General features: G+C 37.9%; 3 protein-coding genes across 4 annotated transcripts in view; 1 reads left to right on the top strand and 2 right to left on the bottom strand.

The window, feature by feature from the left end:
* Positions 1-6,683: 6,683 nt before the first annotated feature.
* Positions 6,684-12,214, top strand: LOC134818133 (melanopsin-A-like). Of its 2 annotated transcripts, XM_063827565.1 has the most exons (8): positions 6,684-6,905; positions 7,177-7,346; positions 7,540-7,620; positions 8,889-9,050; positions 9,344-9,505; positions 9,713-9,769; positions 10,518-10,657; positions 10,860-12,214. In XM_063827565.1, the coding sequence occupies exons 1-8, from the start codon at positions 6,794-6,796 to the stop codon at positions 11,908-11,910; spliced, it is 1,935 nt and encodes a 644-aa protein (XP_063683635.1). In that variant the 5' UTR covers positions 6,684-6,793; the 3' UTR covers positions 11,911-12,214. The 2 variants fall into 2 exon arrangements, with proteins under 2 accessions (XP_063683635.1, XP_063683636.1); XM_063827566.1 differs by lacking the exon at positions 9,713-9,769.
* Positions 12,215-12,228: 14 nt separating this feature from the next.
* On the bottom strand, positions 12,229-24,363 carry LOC134818132 (radial spoke head protein 9 homolog). Its single transcript, XM_063827564.1, has 5 exons — positions 24,128-24,363; positions 23,813-23,978; positions 22,463-22,681; positions 22,171-22,295; positions 12,229-12,552 (listed from the first exon to the last, which is right to left on the bottom strand). The coding sequence occupies exons 1-5, from the start codon at positions 24,355-24,357 to the stop codon at positions 12,459-12,461; spliced, it is 834 nt and encodes a 277-aa protein (XP_063683634.1). The 5' UTR covers positions 24,358-24,363; the 3' UTR covers positions 12,229-12,458.
* Positions 24,364-24,514: 151 nt separating this feature from the next.
* Positions 24,515-26,062, bottom strand: part of LOC134817775 (uncharacterized protein CXorf58 homolog) — a 52,840-nt gene continuing 51,292 nt past the window's right edge. Inside the window, exon 2 of the mRNA XM_063827099.1 lies at positions 24,515-25,947. Within this exon, the coding sequence (XP_063683169.1) occupies positions 24,949-25,947 (999 nt within the window). The 3' untranslated portion in view covers positions 24,515-24,948. The remainder of the gene's footprint in view (positions 25,948-26,062) is intronic.

Here is a 26,062-nt window from a genome sequence, read left to right as displayed (position 1 = left end):
TGCAATGTGGACGTGATTGTTTTCTTTAACTTATGTTTAGTTGATGTTAGAAATTGTCATGCCATTGTATGAGACATGATGAGGTTGTAGCTCTGATCCGATATCATCATTTGAGGTTTATTTTACACTTTTGACCAAATGGATCGTTAATTGGGATAATCAAACTTTTAAGTGAATAAACGTTTAAAATAGCTAATGACGCGTTAGTCATTTATCTGAATATCAATCCACACGTACAATAATTAATAGATAAATTGATTTATCATTTCAGCCCATCTACAGAGTAAGTAAGTAGTATTACCATTGGCTTACAAGAATATACAATTAGGTTACAAACAATGAAATTCACCGTAAGTCAAGGAGACAAACCTTACATCTACAGATTGAATAATTGAGAATTTAATCAACATCGAATCATTGATTTATATTTATTTGAATATTGGTCATTTTATTTGTACAGGCTCCGTATTTGAAAAAGTTCTGACCATTACAGATACACTATTCTAGATTTTCATAAGCAAAAGTATTAACTTTAGATAGTAAAACTGTTAAATCTATTCCTCGTGTTGTGTGAACTTGACTCCTGGTTCTGGTAAAACATTACTAGTTTTATCAAGCACATCTTTTTTTTAAGAGTTCGAGAAGAATACACTCCAGCGCTAGTTTCCACTGCTTACTACCTTATTTACAGCGAGTTTCAGGTGCGCTTTCTATCACATACATTATAATACTACCATTTTGATCTCGTGTAAGTGATGGGTATATTGATTGTGAGAGCAGACAGATTTTGTGTTTCTTTGATATCTATCGACTGTTAACCCGTCTTAATTTCGTGATTATTTTACACCTCCAAGTATGAAGCACGACGCGTCAAATAAATTAACAATCATTATCACCTTCATACCATTCCGTTCTTGATACGCTCACGAGTGTTTTATCACGTACCCTCAGATATTTTGGGTGAAATAGCCTTCTTTTGAAGTTTACAGGTATCAATTTTCTAACTCGGTTAGTCAGCTCGTATTTTATCAAAGTGTTGTTAAATATTGCTATTTCAAATGAAAACAACCCGATTCGAAGTGACAAATTTTTCATAATTCGGGTGCTAATATTTTTCATTATGACAATTAAAAAATTATTCTGTGTCTACATTTTCTATGCTTTCCTAATGTGATCATGATTTACTAGAACCCCAATCTTTTAATATAAACAGTGAAATACCGCTATCATAAGCCGACATGATCTCACACAAATGACACTTATCTTAGGGCCTGTCGTGATATCATGGATCGCTTAGGTTCCACCAGGATCTGGTAGTCCTCATAATTCTGCGGCCTCTATGTTTCGTCATCTCGCACAACTCTTTAAGAATCTTGTGGATTTGGCATGTGAAAATTTGCAGCCTTCCAGACATTGATTGGGTTAACGAGGTGTCGTACGTCACCTCAAGATCGGGTGACAGGGGGCTGACCAGGCCAGAACCCAATTGATTGGGTCTTAGGTCACGTGATTATGAGCCTGAGGTCACGTGACTATGACGTCACCAGACCTTCCTCTCCGTTTCCCGCTCATTGGACCAGGTGAGCTTGCATGCATGTGAATGTGGGTGTAAGTATAGCTGTACTGTAGTTTATACCTAATTAAACCCCTATAGAAACCGAAAATTTATTTTCTGGCAGAAAGCTAGAAATTTACCAAAATATCGTCATTGTTTTAAATTTATTTTGATGACCATTCCTGACCTAAAATCGCACGAGAAATCGATTAAACTTGGTTTCAGAACTCAACAATGCTTCCTTATGTCTTAAAATCCATGTTTTATCAATACAATCAACATCTCGATCATGTAGTTAAACTTATTACTTAACGGATTCAAGTATAGTTACGCGGTAGACAAACTAAAACAAAATTAGGTTTATAACCTGCCAGGACGTGCGCCGAGTTAAACTTGTCGAAGGTAATATTTTACGAGTATCATCCGTTAAAGACAAAACACCAGTTTAATTGTCCTTTTGTCTGAACCATATGGTTAAGTGCAAGCTGTATACAATACTTTAAAAAATCATATCAACGAATCGTATCAAAGTCCATCATCAGTTAGTAACAGAGTAGAGATCAGAGCAGAACGAAGGAACATGCTTGCTTGCGGGAATCTTTTCTGAAATATTGTCGACAGGTTAAAATCAATTGCATTTCCGTTACTTGGGTGTGGGATATAAAGCATTATATGGTTGTTAAAAGCCTACATAATACTCTTTAGTTAATATGGCTAATGTTTAGCATTATTTATAATCCATTATAATGATTGATGTGATCTGAAATTAAGTTAAGCTACAGACGTTTTTTGTGACAATACAAGAAATAATGGTTGAGCTCCTGCCTGTGAGCCACTTAGGAAATACAGTATATCTGATTTATTGTACCTTCACTTCTTCTGCTTTTTCGTTTGCTGTCTGTGCTCTGCGACAGCAATTTGTTGCCCAGACTTCCTATCCTCCCCTACCACCTTCTTACCACAGGTTGACATAAGAGCCACTTATATCATAATCATTAATGCATCTTTAACTATAATAATATATAGATAACCAGAAGTACAGAAAAACAAAGCATTTTTAATAGTAAATATTCAAGTAAGAAATGAAGATTTTTAGAAGTTTAGCATATCAATATAATTCCTCACAAATAAAGACTTTAATGTCAAGGTTCTTAATATATTGTTGAAGTTCAAATTCAATTACCCTGTAGTACACTTCTATTATGTACCTAGCCAGCACCTCGATCTTATGCTGGTGGCTAGGTTCGGGGGTGGACATGTGATAGCGGAGTATTCTCGAGGCCATCGTCAGCCACCTCGCGTGGCACAACGGCCCTATCTTGTTACTAGTAGATGCTGGATCAGCGTATCCTAATGAAACGAAAAAATTCTTTAGAAGTTAAAGAAAGACTGAATTTCAATCACAGGTCCCTCAAAAATATAAATGTTTATTGTAATTGTGATTATGAATATGATTTTATGTCATAACATTCGTACCGTCCATGCAGGATATACAGAGTCTGTATAAATGTTTCCTGTCCTCGCTCATTGTTGCGAGAACGGTGTCAGGGAGCCTCGGAAAACCGTTGCACGGAATTCTCTGAAATGTAACGGGATTGCTGATCATAGGCTACCTACCGTTCTTCATTTGTACTTATAACGACAGGCTGGAGGTCTTCTGTCGTCAACCGGGATTCCTCTGCTACGATCCCACTGCCTTGCTGGGATTCCACTGCTTCGCTGAAATGTATATATCTCAAATTGCAGCAATGAATTCAGTGTAAAAAGGAGTATTATATTACCTTACTTGTTAGAATCCTTACAGTAAATAAAGTATAGAAAATCTCTGAAGATCACGACCAAGGCCAAGGGAAACCAATGGAACGTGGGAGCCAAATATGGAACTAATCGAGGTGTACACAGTGGGGTATAGTTGGCAAGTGTGAATAATAAACCCCATGTACAGGAAAAGTAAACAAACCTATATAATATTTGTGTCGCTTATAATGTAGACGATCGCCTGTCTGTACAGTACATAGTAAACTACACATTACACACTACACACCCTGCACCATGTTCATCGTTTTAGTTGTACTAGTACATTATAACAATGTGTGTGCAGCATGTAGTGTATTTTGTACTTTACAGACAGTCGATTGTCTGCATTAAACAAGTTATTGCACCTTGCATACATCCCGACATATTACATAATCATTATTCCTATATACCGCTGAATGGGAGTGAGAATTACAAACCTCGGGTCAGAAAACTTCCCAAGGACCGAGAATCTTTTGTTCAATTCATCCTGGAAGTCGGCGTACGGTGTATTGTTGACTTTACAATTACGGATCTTCTTCATGGTTGCATGAAGTTTCTTCAGTTTTCTAAAAGTAAAAGATGAATGAATAAAAACCTCCGAAATAAGTGTTACATCATAAACAAACAAAGTCCGTAATTTGCTGATACGTGTTCTATACTCACACTTGCTCCCTCAACTTCTGTCTTAATCTACGGATATCGAACGAATTGTAACAAAAAGAATAAAAAATTCACGTGTAAAGTTGCAAGTAATAATATATCTAATAGCTTGATCATATATTCAGCGACAATATTTACAAGGGAAATTGAAACTACATACTTGAAGATGTTGGCTTTACTGTTAAGATTCAGCATAAAATTGAACAAGTTCCTCAGCCACCAAGGTCAGAATTCTGTTAATCTGTACCTTCGGTTGCTGGTCACTGCTAAGAAGTAATAATTGAAGCACTCTCCTAGTCGAAGGAATCGTTTGAGGTAACTCAAGTGGCTCTCCAATAAGGGAGGAAAACTTCATTTTTGAATGGAAAATTGTAACGAATTGAAAATGTAACGATTAAAATAATGCTTGCATTTCTTGCGTCATTTAGCAGCCTTTTTAGCGTAATCTTGATTAAAACTGCTGCCATTGGTCGATATATTCTATCAGTAGAATAAGCTGTTGCAATTGGCCACATATTGTTAACTAATGCACCCTACTAACGCGTGTCTTACTCCGCAAAACCATCCAAAAGCTATACACTAATCCTACCTAATCTTACAGTCAGCTCTAATGGCTATTCTACACTCAAACTAGAACATTCTAAAAGATCAATTATTACGCTGAAACCCTGCTGTGTACAGCTTATTGGCCACTGTGTATGTGCTAGTAGTCATATATGTGTGAAAAGATGCCGATAATACTTCCAGATTAATTACGAAAATTGAAATAACAGACACTTAAAAAAAGCTGCCCAACTGAAATTGCACAAATTGCAATACAACTGCCACATAACACGAGGTTTTTATACATATAAGTTTATTTAACGGGTGATACTCGTAAAATATTTGTTCCAAATATAACCTTCGACGAGTTTAACTCGGCGCAGGTCCTGGTAGGTTATAAACTTACAATTTTGTTTTAGTTTGTCTACCGCGTAACTATACTTGAATCCGTTAAGTAATAAGTTTAACTACATGATCGAGATGTTGATTGTATTGATAAAACATGGATTTTAAGACATAAGGAAGCATTGTTGAGTTCTGAAACCAAGTTTAATCGATTTCTCGTGCGATTTTAGGTCAGGAATGGTCATCAAAATAAATTTAAAACAATGACGATATTTTGGTAGATTTCTAGCTTTCTGCCAGAAAATAAATTTTCGGTTTCTATAGGGGTTTAATTAGGTATAAACTACCGTACAGCTATACTTACACCCACATTCACATGCATGCAAGCTCACCTGGTCCAATGAGCGGGAAACGGAGAGGAAGGTCTGGTGACGTCATAGTCACGTGACCTCAGGCTCATAATCACGTGACCTAAGACCCAATCAATTGGGTTCTGGCCTGGTCAGCCCCCTGTCACCCGATCTTGAGGTGACGTACGGCACCTCGTTAACCCAATCAATGTCTGGAAGGCTGCAAATTTTCACATGCCAAATCCACAAGATTCTTAAAGAGTTGTGCGAGATGACGAAACATAGAGGCCGCAGAATTATGAGGACTACCAGATCCTGGTGGAACCTAAGCGATCCATGATATCACGACAGGCCCTACACTTATCTGCTAGAACATTCTGCCGGATCTATGTTAAACTGATCAACAACTTCCCTAATCCCGTTTAGCGATATAACCCGGTCATTCCTGGTTGGTATGTGTTTACGTAGTTGAGTTTAGAGCTCAGGACTGAAATTGAGTTTCGGTTGCACTTGTAAGAAAGCAATGTATATTTCTCTTAATGTATCGAATTATTGAGATGGTTACATCATCTGACGCTGTAAGACATCAAAAAATTCCAAATAAATTCTACTCTTTGTGTTTTTTATATTTCTTTGTTTTGCGTTGATTTGACTGTTTTGAATAGTTTGCCGGTTTATCCACGCCAAATTTTGTAATGCAGACGTTACAATGCCATTGTCTAGTTTCTACCATTACCAGACGTGAATTAGTGCAACAAATTATCTTCTATTAAGAGCAATTATTTACAATTTGTAATTACTTGTAATAACCGTTTATAATTGCTCGATAACATCCAGTTGGCAGTTACCATGTCATTTTGATTACTCTGCTGCAAATACCGTTGTTAATTTTGATTATTGTGTCAGTTATTACCGTTAATTTTTGTTCAGACATCTGCATCGTTCAGCTGTCTGTTGAATAATTAGAGCAATCGGCAATTAACACATAACACTTTGGTTATCTGTTATGACCTGTGCTACATTGAGGAAAGCTGCAGTTATTTAATTTTGGTTTTACTTCTCCAGATCTTGTTGTATCTGCTCGAGACTGTTAACAAAATCTAACAGTAACAGCGGCTGACCTGGTATGAGCGTTTATCTTGATAAGATAACATCCGGGCACAGTGCTGTTCTAGTTTGATTTATTGTGTCGGATATTATCGTTTAATTTTCCGTCGCTTAAGAGTATGATTATTGATTAACTGTTTAAAATATTTTCTGAGCCTTTAGTTCACCTATCAACATTTACATGCTATTTAAAAACTCTCGTCCGTCCAGAAATTGTTATTTGAAAAGTTTTGGCCTGTTAAAAGGCGACAGGATGCTATTTTCCAGGATGTCATTAATTTTAGATATTATCACTCTTCAGTCTTCCCCAAATAACCCCACTTCTCATTTAGCTACAAACCATGACATGATGAGTTCTCCCTCCCACAGAACTCCCATCACCTAGACACCCGTCTCCATAGTAACCGTCACCTAGTAACGCTCACCTAGCAATACAATGACCCAGTTTGTGGTGGCTGAGTCCCTAAACAAAAGTATAGACTACCCGATAGTTGAAGAGGTGTTATCTGTGGGGTATTACAGTATACTAATGTTCCTCGCTACCTTCGGTACGTTCTATTTTATAATAAATAAACTAAGTAAAATTGTATACAGCAATTTATCGGTAAATATTACATTTTACCAAGTAGTCGCTTTCAATTATGAATTAACTAACAATAGGCTACTTTAGTTTATATAATATTTTTACCACTTAATACTTTATTTTATATAATGTTTATGTATATATTATATATATTTATAAATTATGAAAACTAATTTTAATCTGTCCGCAAAGTAACACTAACTTTTAGCTGAGGTTTATCAAGACATACCTCCCAGGCAACATCTTCATAATCTACGCCACCATGAAAGTGCGCGCCCGATCACACGACGCCATGACAATACTCCTGATAAGAGTACTGGCTTTTAACGATCTGCTGGGTGGCCTGATCCTGTACCCTAACTTTATACTGCTGCTTAGCAAGGGGTACTTCCCTTTCAATGCTACGGTTAGTCGGGGAATATCGGAACTTTATTGCATACTTGTAGTAGGAACTTTAAGTAGGTATTTTATTAATTTGTAATTTTAGTTGGTATTTTGTAACACTTTTAAACACGTATAGTAAAGCAGAATTTCACTTCTCAACAGTCAAATGTATACAACACAACATAGGCCCATGTAGTAACACTTATTCTCCTCAGTACTGTATAGTGTTGGGTATATTCGAGATCTACTGTCCTCTCTGTTCAACCCTTCTTGTAATGGCACTCGTTCTTACCAAGGTTAGTCAAATCTGCTGACCAATTTTGTTGTTGGTGATCACATTTTGTAACAATTACTAGCCTTAATCCGGTCGGTATAGCTTCCGGTTTTCCTATATAGAAATATAGAAACCTTGTTATACTTACTTTAGGTACTTTAGGTTGGTTTGGCAGGGATTGCTTCTGGACAACAGTAACTAGTACGTCCTCCATTCATTCCTGGTTCAGATCTTTCTGTAGATTCCATTCCAGGAGTGAGTTGTTGGTGATGGCGGTGTATCCTTTGGTTGGCGGGGTATCGGGAAACGTCTCCAAAAATCGAGCAAGTAATACCTTGAAGGGTCCTAGAGCAGTTAAAATGTTCACTTGTCGTGGGAGGAGGTTCCATAGTCTCGCTGCATTCACTCCAAAGGAATTCTCGTAATGAGTGGCCACTGATCGTTGCGATTTGTTGTTCAGTGGTGGGACTATGGCTTTTATGCCATGTCGAGCGTTTTCCTTGAATACCATGTTGATGTCATTTGGAGCAAGGTCGTTTGCCATCTTCCATGTATGGATCAGGATGTATCGCTCTCTCCGCCTCTGCAGGGAGAGCAGGTTCAGCTTCTTAAGACGGTCCCAATAGTCCAATTGCTGACAACCTATGATACGGCGAGTGTAGTTCCTCTGAACATTTTCGATTGCTTCTATATCGGTGATTTTGCTGGGGTTCCAGACCGGGCAACAGTATTCTAGCCTGCTCCTCACCATTGTTTTGAAAAGGGTGAGCATCAGGAAATGTGATCTGTCACTGAAGACACTGAAAACCCACGATGCCATTTTCTTAGCAGTTTTCAGCATCTGATGGATATGGGGCGTCCATGAGCAGTCATTTGAGAGGAGTACTCCAAGGTCTCTGACTGTTTGCGTTGGTTCGATAATTTCCCCGTTTGTTGAGCTGTAGCTGTAGTCTTCGTTGGAGAAGGGAAGTTCTCTCAATAGCAGGGATTTATTCAGCTTGTAGTTGATAACTTCAAATTTGGTTTCGTTTAGCTGCATGTTATTTTGCAGGGCCCATTTGATGACATTAAACAGATCTTCTTGAAGCAAACACCTTGCTACTAAATCAGTAATTTTGCTTATAAGCTTCGTGTCATCAGCAAAGACCTTTCCAAGGGCAGTTAATAACGTGTCCAGTTGGTCATCTATATACAGAATAAACAAGATTGGACCTAACACAGTTATTGTGTCAAAAAAGTGAAAATATATTACAACAATAATCCTATTTCACAACAATAATCCTATTTCAGGTAGCAATGATTCGGAACCCCTTCCTCTCAATGGGAAATGCGAGGAAGATATTCCTGGTGTTACCCCCACTTTATATCCTGGGACTTATCGCACCTATGGGAGTCTTCTTTAATATGGGCAATTACATGTTCAGTCCTGAGAGGGGGACTTGCACTTATCGGGTTAGTGTTTTGCATTTTATGTTATTTTATTTTTGCTAAGATTATGTTTGCGTTTCATTGCTCAACAGCTGTTCGAAGGATCAAATTTAAGATATGTTATTTTATAAGATGTTACTCTATTTTACAGTCGATAATACCTTACTAGTTCATTTATCTTAGTTCCCAAAAATTTTAGTGATGAAAAGCGAGGTTTTATTGATACAAACTTTGATAACTTCATAATGTTGTTTTTGTGTATACTTTATAGTACATACTTCATACCGATGTTGTTATCTAAAATCGTTAAATTTCAGTTTTACCCCGATCTACTAAAAGAGAAGATATTCATAATGAGCTGCACGACACTATTTGTTATCATCCCCCTCTGTGTAATAATCAGTATGAGTGTCTACATCTTGCGTTTCATGCGCAGAATGAGGAACAAATCAATATCTGTTTTGGATAAAAACACTCAGGTCAGTCAAATTTCAAACACAAGGAAATGTTTTTACACGTTTTGATTGATTTTAGCTGAGGCTCGAGTGAATTGGCAGCCTTTTTATTTTATGCTGTTTTTGTTGAATGCTGTTGTTGTGTGTATTTCATCCAACACACATTCTATAAAATATTATTCATATGTCTCATTTTATTTTCTATTGTAATTGTTAAAAGTTATGATATAGGATAGACCAGTTAGACCTTCCTTGAAGGGCAAAGGCAAAAAGTACAAACTTTTTACGGTATGTTTAAATGTAAAGAATGCCACAGTTGCATTAAACCAATCATTGATAAGAACCAGTGTTTAACCAGATAGGGACCATTACCATATTATTATTATTACGCAACATCACGTAATATTACGTTAAAGTGAGCGTAATTACAATAAGGTCAATATACGGGGTAGCTTTAAGCATTTACTGCTAGTGTAATTTCTACAGGTGTGGGTTACGGAGGAGTTAATAATTGGCAAAACGTAATATTATATTATATTATTTGGACGCACTTATAATATGTTAATGATTCCTAAGTCTGGTATTCACTGGTTGTCTTTAAGGCTAAAAAGTGCTAGACGCTAGTAGGCAATGCATTATTGAAAGTAAGCAGCATAAACTATAAGCTGTGCTTAAAGTTACGTGTACTGAATGAACTGGAATACTCAGAACAGCATATTGTATGTGAATAATGTTTTCATTGAAGTTGGCGGTCGAAAGACCACCTCATTTTGCTTTCTGCATTCAAAATACGCATCATAAATAAGGAAGAATGGTAACTTCCAATATTTTCAATATTTCACTATATATTTATTTATATTAATTGTATTATGCACTGTGCGGATGTGATATTGAATGCATTGCATTACAAATTGAAAATAGTTTTTGAATGCCGAGTTAAAACTTTGATCAGTTTCCTTACTAAAATTGATGACTACTCAAAAGTCACTCACCAACGATCCAACACAGCAACCCTTATATTCCCATGTTCCGCTAGGTAAAACGAGCAAACGACAAGATACTAAAATCAGTGGTAGTAGTTCTCCTCGTGGTTATTGCATATGTTATTTGTTGGAGTATGTTCTTCTGTGTTACTACTGTTGCTTTCTTGATTGGGGGCGAGGACACTCTACCAAGGTTAGTAGATAATTTGGGAGTAGTAAAACAGTTAAAAGAGCTAGTGAAGATATGAAACCATCTTGTCTGTTCTAACATTTTCTATTTTATCGTGATCCATGATCACAATATTATGCTAAAGTTGAACTTTAGAGTTCAGACACATTTGTAATATATGAGGTACTGTATTAAGCCACATAACCAGTAATTCCCACTCTCCCAGGCAAGTTCTACTGTGGCAGAAAGCCCTACTAATGACGAACAATGCAGTAAATCCCATGGTTTATGTTTGCGGAAACAAAAAACTCCAGTTGGTCCTCCAACAAGTCATATTCCGCATTCGAGGACTGCAAATTGAAAAGGACTTTGGCCAATCTACCGTCATACTCGACACTAAACCAACGTTTCATCAGATTGAGAGTAGAATGACGGTTATGAACACCCGGTCAAACGCAAAAGCTTGTAAACTACCAAGGGCAACGTCTGAATTCTCCTCCGTGGGGAGGATTAAGTCTACAGCTTCTGTCGGATCCCCAAGTATGGGTCGTGTTAGATGTTCGACTACGAATTTACCAGTTGCTGGCAAGGAAACCAGGCGGGTTAAACGAAAGTGTACTAACCGGACGGTGATTGTTCCTGTAGGGGAAGAGTGCGTGCTCAATATTGAAAGGGAAGAGTGTGATGTATTAAGGGAAGAGTGTGATGTATTAAGTGAAAAGTCAGAAATATTTATGGAGGAGCCAGAAAAATTGACGGAGGAGCCAGAAAAATTGACTGAGAAATCAGAAATATTGACAGAAGGGTCAGATGTAGTCACGCAATCTGAAACCACTGAAAAATCTGACGTTGTATGTGTTCCAAATGGGATTGGGCCCGCTCATAGAAACGATATCAGCAGTGATGTGATAACGGAAGAGAGTTCTATTATTCCGTGTTATTCCGATGTGATCCCAAGTGAGGGTTCCCAAGACGGGGCATATGTTGCGCTGGACGACGAGCAGGTTCTGGTTAAGAAGAAAGGTTCAGAAACTGAGAATATCAAATCCAAAAACAAGGATATTGAACCTGAAAATATCAAATTCAAAAACAAGGATATTGAACCTGAAAATATCAAATTCAAAAACAAGAATATTGAATCTGATTACAACTGCAGTAAAGACATCATATTATCCAGTGATCCAACTGATCAAATTATTTTTACAAATACCATGAAGGGGCTAAATGAAGAAGAGTCAGGAAAAGTTAATGGGTCGATTTTGATGGATAGTTTGTAGCATCTCTGTTCTACTTCTCTACCAAGTGAAGTCTTGTTAAAAGTTTTGTAATGCAATTGTGATTTCTTTCAAAACTAAGCTGAAACCTTACATACACATTCTTACATTTTTGTAATCCAATCGTGATTCACTATCTTCAATCTTACAGATTGGAGCTTAAAGACCTTACATACATTTTTAAACGCGTCCACTTTTTTAAGTTACAGAAGATATGAAATGTTTTGAAGAAAGATTTCTGCTGGAAATTTTTTTTGATATGATATTTTCTAATGTTTATTATTTATTAAGACTTTTATACAAGTTGAAAAAGAAACACTATTTTTGTTGAATGTTTTACAAATATTACATTGAAAATATTTACAAGTTTGGGCAAATTCATCACTATAAGCGCTACAAATTTCAAAGGCGTTTCATCGAGCAATGCAGCCTATTATATACAAAATACAAGAAAATATCATGCCCCATTTAACTTGCTTTTCAACGAACTGAGTCTGTCCGGAGCTGAAAGTCCAGCTTTGAAGTTATCAAAAAGAGTTCTAATAGTTGCTTTACAGCATGAAGGGGAGATCAATGTTCTTTTCGCCCGTTCCGAAGTAAGCACTGCCAAACTTCTTTGTTCCTGGGACGTGGTAGAAGGAGTATCTGAAACATTTTTGGTTTTAGAATTTATATTCTTCATACTTGGTTCATATCCGTTAACTTTAATAGGTTAGCACTTAGCACTTGGTTATTTTATCTTATCCACACTAGGTATTGGTGGGTAAAGGAGAAAAGTTTGGAGATTTTGTAAAACTGGAACTGTTATGGACACACTATCAAGATCTGATTAATATTTAGAAGGCCTAGTGTACAATATTCAATCGCAACTAAAATACATCATTGGGGGGGGGGGGCCGGGGGGGCCGGGGGGGGGCTGACCATATTAAAGGATATTAAAATATATAGGTTTTCCCGATTTAGGGGCGGGATATACTTGAATATTATATATTTTAATATACCTATATCCCTATCTTTTCGGAGGCCTAAATCAAAAATAGCTGTCCACAATAAGTTTGAAATGCAATTATCAATCGATTCCGAAAATTTCATGCGAAAATTATTTCAATTTTAATGAAGTTATTTTGGCTAGTATCCCGAACCGAGATAATATGTGTAATTTTGTTCATGAAGGTATTTTTACTTAGTATCCACTATTCAACAGATATTGATTATTGAGCTATATCTTTCGCATAAAGTTAGTTCATTCAAAAATGTTGAAATTTTATGGAATTTTGGGCAAAAGCTTTCAAATTTGGTGCATATGCCAAAATATGGTTTTAAGCTCATAACTCAGCCATTTTTTGACCAAACTGGATGTAAATTCATGTACTACTCCAAAAACAGGCCTATCTTGCAAATCTAAATGTAGAATCACAATGCTGGCAAGCATTACCGTCGCCCTTATATTCACAATACTATTTACCCCCTATACTAGTATATCCCCTTTATTGTTTTCCAGGCATTAAGGGGGCCGGGGGGGGGGGTCTTCATCAAAATTCTCTCGAAATTGAAGTTTTGTAGTTGTTTCTGATGGAGGGGAGTGATATCTATCAGCTGTTTTTGGTCCCATGGAAAAATATTGTTCCTAGCCGAAAATATTGCCGGTCAAAGGTCAGCGCTTATGTGTAATTGTATTGTGCGAGCGATTTTCAATCGCGCGCCCTGAAAATCGAGTCTAAAAATCTATCTTCTCCTACATTTTTTGAGCAATCACCCTGAAACTTTCAGGATATGTTCTAAGGACCATTTAGAAGAGAAAAATGTAGGAGAAGATAGATTTTTAGACTCGATTTTCAGGGCGCGCGATTGAAAATCGCTCGCACAATACAATTACACATAAGCGCTGACCTTTGACCGGCAATATTTTCGGCTAGGAACAATATTTTTCCATGGGACCAAAAACAGCTGATAGATATCACTCCCCTCCATCAGAAACAACTACAAAGTCAATTTCGAGAGAATTTTGATGAAGACCCCCCGGCCCCCTTAAGACTCATCGAAAGTAGTTCAGCAGGTATATTTAAGTTCAAAACATTCTAATTCAATGTTAAAGATGACAGGAATAAGAAATAGTTATGTGCATGTTATATACGCGCCAGCATGTTATACGAAATTAGGTAAAAAACCCAAAATCGCCATATTCAGGTGCCTTAAAAACCATGTTAAAATTGAGTTAGAGATCTGAAACTTTGCAGGGCGTCTAGACCTTGTCCAAATCGACTGTAAAAAAATTTCATGTTTCAGGAGTATCGGGAAGTGGGTTTTCTGGAACCCCTGTTTTACAACAGATTGTCGTGAAGTATATATATATATATCGTCCCATTAGGGACGATAGGGTCGTTTACGACCCACCTTTTCTAGAGGCTATAGAGGACAAACCATAATACTAAACGCAACGAATCTTTCGCACATATGCTCAAAATTTATTGGGCTACATTATTGACTTTCCAGTCGAGACCCAATTAATTACTAACAACTAAATAATTAGGCTAATTAGTCGTCATAATTGGAAAATATTTCACTTTACTTCTTGCCTTGATTGGGACATTAAAACTTTATGTAGGCTTATTTTGTTGAGGACAAAATAGTTGCGGGCAACGATTTCCTTGAGACATATGAAAAGCCCGTGATAATCAGATGTTCACAAACAGAGCTAGAAGCTGTTTACTAACTGCGGTCGCATACGACCCACTCGTCCGGGTCGCAAACGACCCATCGCGGTTTTTCGGCTTTAACTTCTGAAACAAAGACGTTAGGATAAAATAAAAACTGTAGCATAAGTTAAAAACATATGGTCAATACTGTGTAACTCTAACCTTTTAAAAATAAAGAATTTGGGTCATTAACGACCCACTCGGCTCACTTGCTTATTACTACATATGTCCATGTAACTTCTTGAATTCAGCCTAAAGCATGACATCATAAGTTCAAAATCGCCTCTCAGCAAGTGATAATCATCATAAACTGCGAAAAATCGGTTAAATGGGTCATTAGCGACCCACTAGGACCACAAAATTGATTAATTAAATATAATGTTGTCAAACTTTTACAAATATTAGTATAAAAACATGTTATATCTTGGTCATTACTCCTGTACGTTGATTTAACTTTTAAAATCGATCAACTGGGTCAATAACGACCCACTCGGAAGTTGAACCACCTCATCAATTATTATCAGTATCATGCTGTTCCACCATCAAGAAAGACACTCGTAGGTCCTAATTCCACGCAAACCACGGGTGGCTGACTACTAGCCCTTCTGAGATCCAGGGCCAACTGAAGGGCCGTCATCACTCATCAAAGAGCTGCGAGAATAACACTACTGCATATGCCTGGAGTTGCGTCCTGACTATAATACTATACATACATGTTACATGGCGAGATCTCCATCCAAAAGGATTAGTCTGCGTCGACTGCGTCATTACTTTGTATTATACAACTTCGGCGGGTAACATTTCTCCATCCCTTTCGGTCTGCAGCTAATCTTCTCATACAATCAATCGTGAGTCCATTACGATCCAATCTCTGCTCAGCATCCTCAATGAATACATCATTTAAGCTCTTCCTAGGCCTGCCTCTTGATCTCTTCCCATGCTTGGGTTTCCATTCAAGTAAATAGTTGGGCAACCGATCTTCAGGCATTCTACTGACATGTCCAAACCAACGCAGCCGTTTTGTTGTTATTATGTCAGCAAGGGCAGTTATTGATGCCCTTCTTAAAACATCCTCATTACTTACTCGATGGAACCACCTCACTCTCAGGATTCTTCTTAAGCAGTACTGATGAAAAGACTCCAATCTTCTTGTCTGCACTTGAGTCGTGTTCCATATCTCACATCCATAGGTCAGAATGGTAAGAACAGCTGCGATGTAGATTCGCACTTTGTTGTTAATGCTTATGTTCTTATTCTTCCAAATGTTGTTGAGTTGGTTAAGGGGGCCGGGGGGGGTCTTCATCAAAATTCTCTCGAAATTGATTTTATAGTTGTTTCTGATAGAGGGGAGTAATATCTATCAGCTGCTTTTGGTCTCATGGAAAAATATTGTTCCTAGCCGAAATTATCGCTGGTCAAAGGTCAGCGCTCATGTGTAATTGTATTGCGCGAGCGATTTTCAATCGCGCGTCCTGAAAATCGAGTCTAAAAATCTATCTTCTCCTACATTTTTTGAGCAATCACCCTGAAACTTTCAGGATATGTTCTAAGGATCATTTAGAAGAGAAGTATCGAGCCGAATTTTGAGATAGGCCTCAGAAAATTTTTTATTCGATTTTGAAAATCTTGGACCTCATTTTTTGACGATTTTTCCAGGTCCAAGATTTTCAAAATCGATTTAAAAATTTTCTGAGGCCTATCTCAAAATTCGGCTCGATACTTCTCTTCTAAATGATCCCTAGAACATATCCTGAAAGTTTTAGGGTGATTGCTCAAAATATGTAGGAGAAGATAGATTTTTAGACTCGATTTTCAGGACGCGCGATTGAAAATCGCTCGCGCAATACAATTACCCATGAGCGCTGACCTTTGACCAGCGATAATTTCGGCTAGGAACAATATTTTTCCATGGGACCAAAAGCAGCTGATAGATATCACTTCCCTCTATCAGAAACAACTATAAAATCAATTTCGAGAGAATTTTGATGAAGACCCCCCCCGGCCCCCTTAAAAGCTCCGGTTGCTTTTCCAATCCTGACACTTATTTCTTTATCAATCTTGCCATCTGATGTAATTTTGGCACCCAAATAGGTGAATTGAGTGACCTGCTTTGCAGAGTTTCCATCGACAGTTATATCTATGGTCCTATTCTCTGGGAGTGGGTGCTGCGATGTATCTTTCCCAATGACCATGATCTCTGTTTTCTTTGCGTTCATCTTTAAACCCCCAAGTCCACAGTATTTCGCAATATTGTCCGTAGTTTCTTGCAGTCCTTCAACAGTGTCATCCATTCCTGCGATGTCATCAGCATAGTCAAGATCAATGACACATTTTTCCGGTTGTCTGGAACTTTGTCTGTACTGAAGTGTAAAACCACGGGATATATTCTTAAACTTCTCTGCAAGTTCTAATCCCCAGTTAAGTACAAGATTAAAAATAGGGGGCCCTTGCACATCACCTTGTCCAGTCCCCGAATCGACATCAAACCATCTTGTCAATTCTCCATTGACACGAACTGCACTTTCAGTTGCTCTAAAGAACGCTTTGAAAACATTGATATATTTTGTCGGAAGACCATAATGTTCAAAAGCTTTCCAAATAAAGTCACGATTGATTGAATCAAAAGCAGCTTTAAAATCAATAAAGTTTATGTACAAAGGGACGTTGAATTCTATACAATTGTGTATTATACAATGAAGTGAGTACAGCTGATCTATACAAGAACGGTTTCTCCTGAAACCACACTGATTCTCTCTGAGTAATTTTTCAAGCCCATTACTCAGTCTTTTTAACAACACAATTTGGAATAACTTTGATATAGTTGAGCGTAAAGTTATACCTCTGTTATTGTTGCAATATGTGAGGTCCCCTTTCTTTGGGATGATGGTGATTATTCCTTTTCTCCAATCATTAGGAATATCCTCACTTTTCCACACAGTTTCAAAAATATCCTTTAACCAAGGCAGAAGTCCAGGAGAACCGTACTTTAACTGCTCATTTGAAATTTCATCAATTCCAGCACTCTTGTAGTTCTTCAACTTCTTGATAGCTTCCTCAATTTCAAACAAGGACGGTGGTTCATCATCATTACTAAGGTATTCAAAAGAAAGTAACTTTTCATCCTGATCCAATATAGCTGCATTTGCTGCTGGCGTCAAGAGTTCTTCAAAATATTCGGCCCAGCGATGTGATTGAGCTTCGGGATCTGATATAAGCGTCCCATTCTTATCCCGCACTGCCGCAGATCTGTTTACCCTCTTGTTTGTTAGGGATTTTATTTTCTGCCAAACATCTCTTTGTTGACCCTGCTTGGCAGCATCTTCTAATTCCTCAGCTATTCTAACAGCCCAAGCATTATCATCTCTTTTACAGTTCTGCCTAACAAGACCGTTAATCCGCGAGTACTTAGCACGGTTCTCAGCAGTACTGGGTTTCTTTTTAATCTCCCCTCGTTCTTTTAGGAGATTCTTAGTATCCCTTGAGAGATGTTCTGTTCTCTTTTTCCGGCCCCTTTCACCCAGAACTTCAAATGAAACATCAGTTATTATATCTCTTAAATTTTGCCACTGTTCTTCTAAAGGAGAGTTTTCATGCTCCTGATCGTTGTTATAGTACTCTTCAGCTATTCTGTTACTATATTCCTGGCTCTTAGATCTATCACGCAGGTGCTCTAAAACAGGCTGTCTTACACGCTTCTTTCTTTTCTGAGGACACTTAAGTTTAATAGATACATATCCTCTAACCAGATAGTGAGTAGTATTTATATCTGCTCCTCTCATGCTCCTGACATCAAGCAAAGAATGGCTCCATCTCGTCGAAATACACATATGGTCAATTTGAGTGACGGTGTTACCATTTGGGGATCTCCATGTTGTCTTGTGGATATCCTTGTGTTCAAAGAGTGTGCCTCCAATCGTCAGCTGGTGCATAGTACAGAAATCTAGCATCCGTTTTCCGTTATCATTTGATTCTGTGTGATATGAGTGTTTTCCTATAACACCAGGGTGAGCATCAGTATCCCTTCCAACACGAGCATTAAAATCTCCTAAAACTATTTTTATATCATGAGCAGGTAGTCCCGATTGAACATCATTCAATTCCTTGTAGAATGAGTCTTTTAAACTGATTTCTGCATCCTCAGTTGGAGCATACACAACTGTAACACTAATGTTGATGTGTTTGCTATGTAAACGGGCAGTCATAACCCGTCCTGATACAGGGGTGTATGATATGAGAGTATTCTTCATCTTTTTGGAAAGAACAACACCAACTCCTTCTCTCCGTACTCCATCGCTCCTGCCAGAATAAACCAAAACAGCACCATTGCTCAAAGTCTGAGTTCCTGATCCAATAATATATAATACTATGGTGCGTGGAAATCTGTACCGAAAGGACCGTGGCCGTGCCGCAAAAGAAAAGGAATCGGCCCTCGTTCCTAACTTGCTAGGTAATAGCCATGCTGTTGTTGTTGCTTATTAGATTCTGTTACCTTTTTCGTCAATTTCGAATCTTGGTAAACGACCTGCTACAACCCACCGCTTGAGACCCAGGGTCCCACGGTGATCAGATCATGTCACTCAAGGAAAATCCCCTGAACGAAGTATACGAGATATCATGTAACCTTGGGTAAATACTGAAAGACGAGTGGTCAAATTGCATATTCTAATCCAACATGCCAATATGTTTTTTTTCATTCCTAGAAAGTACGAGAATAACTAAACAACTGCTGCATTCAGATGGCTACATCTACAGCTCTGTGAAGAAGGACAAGGAAAAAGCCCCCCCCCCCCCCCCCCCCCCCCCCCCCCCCCATTTGGCTGGTGGTGCTGCAACCTGCAATCTCTCAGACAACTACCTCGTTTTGGGTAACAAACCCCGCAAAAACGAGGCAGCTTTCAAAACGAAAACAAGTATTACGTAATCGGCCGAGAGGGAGGGGAGTTTCCAAATGATTAAGCTTGTGTAATTTTGACATAATAGCTATGTGGTGGGGGGGGGGGCGTAAAAATTGTCCAATAAGTGATTACGTAATATATGAACGGCCCCTAAGAAGTAAAGAAAGGGAGCTGCGAAGAGAGTAGATGCAGCCATCTGAAATCTGAATCCATCAGTTGTATAGTTCTTCTTGGACGTTCTAGGAATCGGGAAAAGATAGGCATGTTGTTTGCTGTCTCACGACATTACGGTCGTGTACTAACAGCTGATAAACTCACCTACCTATCAATCCAATTCTGCCCATTATTCGTCAGTCATTGGGTGACGTGATCTGCAGATTACCGTGAGACTCCAGATCTCAGAAGGGCTAGTAGTCAGCCACCCGTGGTTTGCGTGGAATTAAGACCTACGAGTGTCTTTATTGATGGTAGAACAACATGATACTGATAATTAATGTCGTGGTTCAACTTCCGAGTGGGTCGTTATTGACCCAGTTGATCGATTTTAAAATTTAAATCAACGTACAGGAGTAATGACCAAGATATAACATGTTTTTATACTAATATTTGTGAAAGTTTGACAACATTATATTTAATTAATCAATTTTGTGGTCTTAGTGGGTCGCTAATGACCCATTTAACCGATTTTTCGCAGTTTATGATGATTATCACTTGCTGAGAGGCGCTTTTCAACTTATGATGTCATGCTTTAGGCCGAATTCAAGAAGTTACATGGACATATGTAGTAATAAGCAAGTGAGCCGAGTGGGTCGTTAATGACCCAAATTCTTTATTTTTAAAAAGTTAGAGTCACACAGTATTGACCATATGTTTTTAACTTATGCTTTTAATTTTATTTTATCCTAACGTCTTTGTTTCAGAAGTTAAAGCCGAAAAACCGTGATGGGTCGTTTGCGACCCGGACGAGTGGGTCGTATGCGACCATAGCTGTATCTTTTAAAGTAAACGAGATACAGATTAGCTTTTTTGGATATCTCATTTTTGCTGTAAAGTGACCTAGTGTGTTAAACGGCATCAAAATCGGCAAACTTTAAAACTCGTCGTCCCTAATGGGTTATATATGATGTATAGACGCTTTTGCAGTCAATTATAGCCTACATTTAAGTGTCCGTAGATTCAAAAGTATAAAAGATAAAGTCATTTCGAACCACAGGTTTTAAAGATAATTGTTTATACTTTAGTTTGAATTATATCAAAAAATAATTTATCTTCATCATCATCACTTGATGACGTCATCAAATTAAGTGTTTTTAAAACTTGATTTTTGACAAAATAATAACTTTTCAAATCGATTTTAAACCATTAAGGAGTAATTTTATTCAAAATCTGAGGACATTTTTGTCTTAGATAATTGTTCAAGCATTCTGAAAATCTACCGGAAAAGTTTCTTACTTTGCTCCTTCATAAAGATATTCGCTATTGAAGTAAGTGCTTTTTTGAGAATAATTTTATAAAAACACAAAAGTTGTGAATTAGTATTCTCTGGTGTTGGGCCATCTGTTGGGTTGTGGAGCTCAATTGTGCTTTTTAAAGGTCTAAATTGTGTTATAGGCTAGTTTTAAAGTTGAAAATCGAAAAGTTGCACACGTGGGGACACGCCCAAATTGATAGAAAATTGCTAAAATTACTGAAAATTGCTGTTTTCACCATTTTTATCAACTTTGGAGTCCCGTTGTGATCCAAGTTCTATATGAAATCTTCTGAAACTTTGCATGCTTATTAAACTATATATAAAATACTGCTATGCAAAAATTTACGGTGATTTATCATTGTATGCGCACGCAACGTCCACTCAAAGTTTGCACGTGCGAAAGGTGAGAATTTTGCTCATTCGTGATTTCGAATATATTCTGCTTTCCCACGATATTTAAATGGCATTATATATGAATTAAATGCCAACTTGAATGAGTAAAAAGTGCCATATCCAGTCTGTTATCGACAGATATACCTACCTGAACACAAGGAAATGTTTTCAAAGGTAAAATTTCGAAATCGTTGAAATTACCCCCTTATTAATGAAGTTTCGACTGTGTAAATTATCTTGACATTATAATCAAAAAGAGATGATATTTGACCAAAACCCATAATCATGGGTTGAGTGTACCGCTGCCAGTGTCTCTCTTTTCCAAACAAAAGGAAATGATATTAATTTGAGAAACCGTCCGCTAATGCAAATTGATACCGAGAATGAAATCGGTCGCTCGCTTTTCCCATTCATTCACGGCTTACGAATTGTAATAAAGCTTATTAAATGGGAAAAGCGAGCGACCGATTTCATTCTCGGTATCAATTTGCATTAGCGGACGGTTTCTCAAATTAATATCATTTCCTTTTGTTTGGAAAAGAGAGACACTGGCAGCGGTACACTCTACCCATGATTATGGGTTTTGGTCAAATATAGCTATACTAATTTTGGGTATATTAGAGTATATCAAAGTATATTAAAATGTAGGTTTTTTCCCGATTTGAGGGCGGGGATATACTTTAATATACTTTAATATGATTATGGTCAGCCCCCATCATTTGTTTCTTCAGGTCAGTCCGATCATGAGCAATGTAGATGTCTAGTGCAGAATCGAGGTAGACATCTAAATTTTCTGAGGTTCACTCACCCGAGCCACAGAAGACTTTTGAGGATGATGAGACCACCTCCTCTCTCGGGGTGAAGTGCCCAGCAACCTTTCGGCAGATCGTGTTCAATGTGCTCCAGAAAATCTATGCTTTGGTCTAGAGTTGCCTGAAAGAGGTCAGTAGATTAGCATTGATTATAATGAAGGCAATTTAAACAGTAGAATCCAAGTAACTGTGCGCTAAATTTGAGAAAGCTAGATTATTCACATTTGAAGATTTGACGATGGTAGCCTATTTAGGATATTCAACAATATCCTATTAAAATTTAGTAACCTTGGCTAGAAGTTTGATCTTGTCTGTGTTAGGTGTATTTCTGAAATGGAAGTAAGAGGAAAGTTTCTTGCAGTCTAGATTGTTCAATCCCTCGAAACTGCGGTTTGAAACGATTTTGCTGGTAGCAGTTTTCACGTAAGAACCTCGTGGCACAATGTGGACTTCTCTGTCGATCTCATCGATGACTGCTGCCAATCTGTCTTCTTCTTTTACCAAAACCTGGGAAGATAGATGAAATAAGTTCGCTATGTCGCGTCGTGAAGCTTTGCAATCCGGACTCCGGGAAATGGCAATTTTGATGAAATATATGATGAATATTATATGAAGAAAATACATACAGAAACAAAATGTGAACACATTATTACAGCTTAAACCACGTTCATCTTGGTCTACAGATTTCCAAAGATGTTTATCAGGGAAGATGTAAGAGCACCCAAAGAACCGATGGGCCTAGTTTTTAAAGGTAAGATGCTCCAAAGTGGTTGTGCCCTGTAGAGAAAAAAAGTTCTAGAGAATTTATTTCGGTAAGAACCATTATTTTCAAAACCAGAAGGTTGACTGCATCTATAGGTTAGATGGAGATTAAACAATTGAATAGCTTTCAAGGTAACAAAACGGTAGCCGGGAACCACCTTGATAAGTAGAGAAATACTCTTGTAAGGAGGCATGCATAAGATTGTAAAAGAATTTTTGAGAGAAGACTTTAAGGAAAGTGGCAGTATCTACCTGTCTAATTTTCTGGTTTGTATATAATTCTGTTGAGTAACTAATATCGTCTTCAGATTGGATCCATGTTATGGCTTGTTTCTGGAGACTCTCGAGTTTATTTGACATAGAAATGGTGGTCGGACGCCAAATGATAGAGCAATTATAAAATTAATTTCGGACTAAAGCTCTATGGCATTTATGACCGGAATCAAAACGTCCATTTACTAATGACTAACGACACCAAGTTTCTGACAAGCGTCATTATATATTCTATTACGTTGGAGGTTTCAATTTAGTTCAGGGGAATCATGAACACCAATGCCCTTCTCGGAATCCACATGTTTCAAGGTTAACTGCCTCATTATCATTAAGTGCCCTATCTATTAATAATTATGAATATTAATTCTGAACAATAATTCTGAATGAGTGCGCGGCGCAATATTTGCTGGTCCTTAGCGACCGTTGCTATGGAAAGCAAGCGCAAATGTTGTATGCAAAAACTTTTTATGATTACGAGTTTCAGCGCGCTCCACGAATAGGAATTATCACAGTAACCAAATTGATTAACGGTCGATAACGTAACACAACAAGGATTGACAGGCAAGATACTTCACTAAAAAGGCTTCTTCAAAGTTCACTCACAGTATTGGTTTCTTCTTCTGCTTCTTCACCTTCTCCGACAACCTTGACATCAATATATTCGTACTCATAAGTCGGGTCACCGATGAAACGGCCACTGAGACTGCGACACATTTGGGCTCGAGAGTCAGCCAGGATTGGTAGCAAGCACCACTTCATGCAGTCCAGACTGAAATCAAAAATATAATAGGGAGTATTAAACTATTAACGCAAAAGACAAAAAGATCTCAAAACTTATGAAAATCCTTTCAGAATCAGTAAATCCTATAAGCTCGACTGGTAAGACTGACTGAAAAAATCAAGATTTAAATCAATTACCTGTACAGGAATTTTCGGTCCTGGAGTTCGTTTCCCTTTCCGATTCCGGATGCAATGAAGTACGATTCCTTGATTCCAACAATCTTACCCCAGAAGTGCACCTCGTGGAATTTCTGAGCATTTTGCAGCATAACAAGGGATGTCTGAAGTGCTGCCTTTTGTTCGGTGCTCAGTAGGATGCCAGTACTGGCAAGGTACTCAATGGAGAGTGTCAGTCCTTCGCTATTCATGGCTACTTTTCTGATAAGATAATATGATAACACGGTTTACTAACAACGAGACAACGATTTTGAGTTTCACTGATGGAATATGTCTATTTAAAATGTAGAGTCATCAGACATAATCTGAAGTCAATGAATATATGAATTAGTCAAGAGAAATTAATGCTACTAGGAAAGGATTGACAAAAATAATTGAACACTAAAATCAATGGTCGTAATTTTTAAAGGAAAATACAAGATAAATTTACAATCAAAAACACAATTCACAAATAATATTCAATTTTCAGAAACACAAAATGTTTTCGCAACGATTTCCATTGTTTGTGTATCGGTTTGAAAATCCTTTCAACAATGAAATAGCTAAAAATCGTCTTTAGGTAGAGCTATATTATTAAAACACATGCAAATTAAAACGTTGAAGAAACAAACTGAATTCTGATAGGGGTTTAAGGAATGCCACGCTTCAGCTGTCCTATCGCTCCACGTATTATACCTCTGGAATTTTGAATAATTATCCCCTTACCAATGCCATGCTGTCAAAACGTAAACTCTCAATGATTCACACTTTGCCCTACTAGACTAGTAAGCATACCTCAAATGCTAGTAAGCATAGTCCAGTTCATGCTCATTAAAACTGAGTTCCTGACTCCACTGATACAACTGACTCGCCTCATTTTCCCACTCCTCTTCATCGGACATTGTCACGTTCAACTCAGGGAAATAACTCGGCCCTGATTCCTCCTTCGTGTAAAACGTTGTGTTACCGTTACCGGTAGAGAAATCTTCCTGGCCAGCGTACATTTTGCGCATCTTCGCTACACGTCGCCGCGCTTGCTGAGATTGTCTGGCTGACTGGGATCCGGTTGCTCTTTTCTGTTTGTACTCCAACAAACGTTTGAGACAGTCATTTTGGGCTGGCTGAGAAAAGGGCATTATTCTGATGGGAAGTGAGGGGTATATTTCACGGATTCGGTCTGATCGCTTTCCATTGTTGATGTAATCAACAACATCATAAAGAACGTCTTTCCGGGACAAATTCTCCAGAGTAAGCTCCCGCCACTGGTTGTGTCTTCCACCAAGATAAGAAGGCATTTCATCTTCGTGAGCTTGCAACATCATGTAGTCTCTGAGTGTAGCCACATCAAAGTCGTCAGTTATCGCTGACTTTTGAGACGCATCTTTTATTAACTGATCATAGTACTTACGATTTCCCATCAGTTTCAGAGCATCCCTCGCTGCCTCTGAGTCAGCTCGTATCATTTTCTTGCCACTGATATATTTGGAAGTAGAGCTTCCAACACGTACAAACACTTTAAACATGACTGTTGGAGGAAATTCCTCTCCTCCAAAACGAAATCTCACTTTAGCACTGATTGTAGGATCGTTAAGAACAGATGCTTCATTAGGGTTCAACTTTTTCAGCACCTCGTTTGTAACCGAGTTCTCTGCACTACAAATGGAACGTTTCAGAACTTTAAACATGCGCCGGTCCCGGAAGGAACACCAGGCACGCTCGATGGCGCGGACGGAGTGTTGCCGCTGGATATTGTACTGGGTATCATCAGTTATCTGTGAGTTGTAATCGTCTTCATCATCCATCTTGGGAGAAGTAATTAGAGTATTAGAAAATAACAATTCCTTCTCATTCATTAGTGTAGTTTTATTGTGTCTGGAGAAGTGGAGATGTTCTCACTCAATCTTAATCGCTAATTTT

Source organism: Bolinopsis microptera, chromosome 7, assembly GCF_026151205.1.
Source record: "Bolinopsis microptera isolate Bmic1 chromosome 7, MBARI_Bmic_1.0, whole genome shotgun sequence".
NCBI lineage: Eukaryota > Metazoa > Ctenophora > Tentaculata > Lobata > Bolinopsidae > Bolinopsis > Bolinopsis microptera.
The sequence above is the reverse complement of the archived record's forward strand: the minus strand, read 5'-3'. Positions and strand labels throughout refer to the sequence as shown.